Source organism: Abramis brama (assembly GCF_963993115.1).
Source record: "Abramis brama genome assembly, chromosome: 6".
Classification (NCBI taxonomy): domain Eukaryota; kingdom Metazoa; phylum Chordata; class Actinopteri; order Cypriniformes; family Leuciscidae; genus Abramis; species Abramis brama.
In genome coordinates, this window is record NC_139968.1 from 20793114 (window position 1) to 20797878 (window position 4765).

General features: G+C 38.8%; 1 protein-coding gene across 1 annotated transcript; it reads right to left on the reverse strand.

The window, feature by feature from the left end:
* Positions 1-1669: 1669 nt before the first annotated feature.
* On the reverse strand, positions 1670-3274 carry LOC311085515 (mast cell protease 1A-like). The gene is made up of 5 exons (XM_084118014.1): positions 3198-3274; positions 2945-3095; positions 2696-2831; positions 2008-2259; positions 1670-1900 (listed from the first exon to the last, which is right to left on the reverse strand). The coding sequence occupies exons 1-5, from the start codon at positions 3259-3261 to the stop codon at positions 1736-1738; spliced, it is 768 nt and encodes a 255-aa protein (XP_083974140.1). The 5' UTR covers positions 3262-3274; the 3' UTR covers positions 1670-1735.
* Positions 3275-4765: the final 1491 nt, after the last annotated feature.

The following is a 4765-nucleotide window of genomic DNA, read 5'->3' on the forward strand; positions in this document are numbered from 1 at the left end:
GATCTTCTGTCTCAGGCTGATGGTACATTATTTCATCCCCGACCAGAGTTATGGAGACTATGGGTCTGGCCCCTGAGGGGGTCCCACCCATAATTAGGTTGCCCTTTCCACCGAGGTGGTCAGGACATCCATACTAGAACCCCACTCTACTAGGAACTAAACAATTAAGTTAGGGGGGGCATTGAACCCAGTTTATTACTGCCCACTTGCTTCAGTACTGGTGTTCCATCCCGCTCTCTAACGGGATCTCCTGTTCATGCTTAGGGCCTCTGTGGCGGCCTCAGTGCCCTCCGCAAGCCTCTAAGGGTGTTCTCGAAAGGACGTTCCCACTGAAACTCCATGTTCCTGTAGATTGGAGGATGAATCCAGCCTATTGGCATCAGGCTGATGGGTGATCCCTGGCACCCATCATGTCCTGTGGATGACATATATGAATATATACAAGTATATATGAATATATAGAAGAATCTATTGAGTCTGCTTCATGCTCGTCTTACTCCCTGGAAGAGAGGTGGTGCTGCCCCCTCTCACTTACTAGCGTGGGAGCCACTCTACATTATTGTTGCCCCGGTACCGAGGTGCCGGTAGGCAATATCATGATTCCTCAGGTATTCCATCCTCCATCGCATGTGTCGGATGGTCAAGGTTTAGCCTTGGAGGTTCCTATGCTAGGCCTCGGGCTGGGAGGAGTCAATCCATCTAGTAATGTATCAAGGGTTAGGAGCTATTCCCCTTTATCAAGTAGACAGTTGGTTATCTGCAGAAACCACTCATTTTTGAAGTACAAGGTGCGCTTTTGCCTTCACCTCTTATCTAATACTTTCTACTGTCTGGGGTTTCCCTTTCCATGAGGTCAGTTGAGCCTCTGGCTCCTCACCTCCCCTTCTTACACCAAATCTTATAACAAGCTAGTTTGGATCTGCCCTCTACTCATCCTATCGTCCATGAGTGTACCAGATGCTTTGTACCAGGGTGTTTTTCTCTCAGTGTGGCGGCGTGGGTATTCGTTCCCCAAACTATCGAGTATCGATGCAGCGGGAGTTCCCTTTACGAAGGGGAACGTCTCGGGTTACGTATGTAACCCTCGTTCCCTGAGTAGGGAACGAGACGCTGCATCCCTCGGCCACACTTTTCGCGCCCCTGAGAACGACTTGCTTTGACCAATTAGAAGCTAACATTTCCTGGTTCCTGTGACCGTTTTATAGCTTCCGGATCACCGTCACATGCGACGTCACGGGTGACGTAATGACGTTGCACCAATCCAGATTGGAATAGTTGTATAGTAGACTTAAGACGCTTCATGCCGAAGGCATTCCCCAAAGTATCGAGTATCGATGCAGCGTTCCCTGAGTAGGGAACGAGGGTTACATACGTAACCCGAGACGTTTGCTGGGTAAATTTTTTTATTTATTTATTTTTACTCAAATCCTGGAGGCCTTTCCAGGACTGTTTTAATTCAACTTAATTTAGACTAAACTAATTGTTTTACTTATAAAATATTTTCTTTTCTTTTTTTATTTCATTTTCCCCCCTTCAAGAACATATGAGCCGTACTTGCATGACTGAAAATTGAGGGTGTTGCCATGATGGCCACCAAGTGAACTGCTAAATGATTTTAAAGCGTGCAATTATTTATGTTTGTGACAATGAGAACACTTTGACTATAATTGATGCTTGCCATGATTGAAAGAAGGTTTATTTAAGAATTCAAGAAAAACATTTCTTTCTTTTTAGTTTACATGAAGTCACTTAATTTTTCCATTTTGTTGATCCATTGAAGATATGCTGAAATCTTAGTATACACATTAGGACGTTGAGGTGAATTGCAACGATATCCAGATCCGAAAGATGTGACACCAACTGCAGTGTTTCCACAAACCAAAGGACCTCCTGAATCCCCCTGTTAAGAAACACAGATCAACACATCACTAGTGAAACCAGTCTGTACATTACCATAAAGTCTGTGAATATATATATATATATATATTTATATATATTTAAACATACATGGCAGGATCCACCACTGCCATATGCACAGATCATCTGTGAGGAAATGAACTGAGATCCCCATCTGCGCTGACAGTCTGCCTGATTTTTTGTAGTCATGTTTGCCTCCATTAGACGATAACTCTGTGGGCCATTAGTCCACAGTGTTCCCCAGCCGGCAACACTACAGAGAGTACCTGCTTCCACGTCTTCACCTTTCTTTGGTAATGATATCAGTCTAACTTTGTTGTTTAGTTGGACTTTTTTCTCTAGCTGTAATTAAAAAATACAACAATTTTTTATAAAAAATCTTTTATAAGACTGAAGTTCAGTTGATTATACTTTTGTTTTTGAGGTTTGTACAGAAGCCCTAAAGTTGTATGCCTCTTTATTATTGTGTTTCCTGCTTATAACAGCCACAAAACAAATGCATCAATGATATTCCAGGTTTTTTTTTTTTTTGTTGTTGTTTTTTTGTGCCTTTTTTGCCTTTTTTGCCCATTTCTTTTTTGTTGCTACACAGATCAGTATATAAATAATGTAGGAAATAGACCTAAAGAGGCACTTGGCCATTTACATATAATGATTTAAATCCCTTCAGTAATTTTTAAGGCAAGAAATTGTAATAGAAAATCAAACATAGTGGTTTGTGCTACTATTTCCTGATCAGATTTTCTTTTGAACAACTAAAAATATTTCAGGTTGTTACCCTCAAAAGCATGATGTCATTCTGAATAGGTCTAGGTATATAGTTTGGATGCGGGATGTAGGACTTCACTCTAATGACATCCGAACTCTGGCTGTACCTTAAGTCATGAGCACCGACCACAATCAGAATCTCAGATCTGTATAAAGAGCATATTAGAAATGTGTATTTATGTCATATGATACACTTTATGGTTGCACTGTAGTTGTTGTCAATACTCAATATTGCAGGTCATACTAAACAAGCTTTTACCTGACATAGCAATGTGCAGCAGTCAAGACAAGCTCATCAGAAATGAGGAATCCACCGCAGATATGCTGCCCATACGTCTGAAGAGAAACCATGTATGGTCTGGAGTGGGGTTTGGCTTCTGTGCCGTTCACTATACCCACATTCACATGAGCTGAGAGAGAGAGAGAGAGCTGTCAGTCAACTTATTCAGCACATATACAAATCAAACATCCTTAAAAATCATCATAATTTACTGTAATATAATCAATCTCACCAGTGAAGGTCAGGTGTGGCAGCAGAGAGGCCAGCAGGAGCAGAGAGATGATGATGATGGTCATGATGAAGAAGATGATCAGTGAGTTCTCACTGGCTAAACATGGTATAAATATACTTTAAATATGGGTGGTGACATTAAGCGGCACGTTACTCCACCTCCTTTAAAAAAAAAAGTGTAGTATGAGCAACACAATGATTAGAAAGTACTGTTCTTGTTAATCCTTGCGGTCTCGTATTGAAGCCACCGATGGTTAGAATTATTAGATTTAAGTTTTAAATAAGTTTTTGAATTTATTATACCATTTTTGTTTGATTGTATCCCAAATATTGACCAAAAGTTGGCGTTTTCAGTCTTTGCCCATTCAAGTTTATATGACCCATACTTGCATGACTGGAAATTGAGGGTGCAACCAAGATGGCCCTAAGTGAATTAATGTGAAATTACTTTTGTGCTCCCCATGTAATATTGCAATTATATATGGTTGTGACCACGAGGATACTTAGCAATATTATTTAACAGATTGATCAATATTCAGTTCAGTTAGTCTCACCAGTGAATGTCAGGTGTGGCAGCAGAGAGGCCAGCAGGAGCAGAGAGAAGATGATGATGGATCAGTGAGCTGTCATGACAAAACACTCGCTCTGTCCGAATATGCCTACTTCCATAATATGTAGTAGGTGAAAAGCAGTATAAAACCAAGTATGTCTGAATTCAAATATGTATATATATATATAAATATATGAAGAGTTCAGATACAAAAGCCTCTAAATGCCATCTGAAATTTTCTTATAGAATGATCATTTTTATCAAGCTTGTGTATTTAAGTTCAGTAATTTCACTTAAATGACAATTAATAGGTAATCTTCATTGCCATTTAAGTGAAATTATTGAATTTAAATATACGAGCTTGATAAAAATGATCATTCTATAAGAAAATTTCAGATGGCATTTATATATACAGTCACCAGCCATTATATTAGGTACACCTTTTCAACTGCCTATTAACGCAAATATCTAATAATCAGTCTATTACACATGGCAGCGACTCAATGCATCTAGGCATGGTCAAGACGATCTGCTGAAGTTGGGCATCAGGATGAAGAAGAAAGGTGATATTGGGGGTATGTGAAAAAAAAAGTTGTGATTGTCAAAACATTTGGTAACTAAACAGAATTTGATTAAGTTTAGTGACAACATGTTACAATGTTTAGCTACATGGTACAATGACTGGTAGGCTACTGTTTTTATTATTGCCTGACATCTTGATTCAATATCGATTCATTTGGATAATTACAGTAGATACATGTAAATTTTTCTCAAGAAAAAAATATATCTCACTAATGCTGTAAACATACAGAGAGCCCTGTCAGCTGGTATTATTAAAGGTTAAAAATAACAACTCAAATTAAATATAATGCGTTTTTTATTATAATAACAACTTTATAATATTTTAATGATGTAAGTAAACATATAATATGTAATATAGTGGACATCTTTAGCAAAACACTCCTCTCTATAGCTAATTTTTCTAGCCTATAGCCTATATGGTCATTAAATGGCTTTCC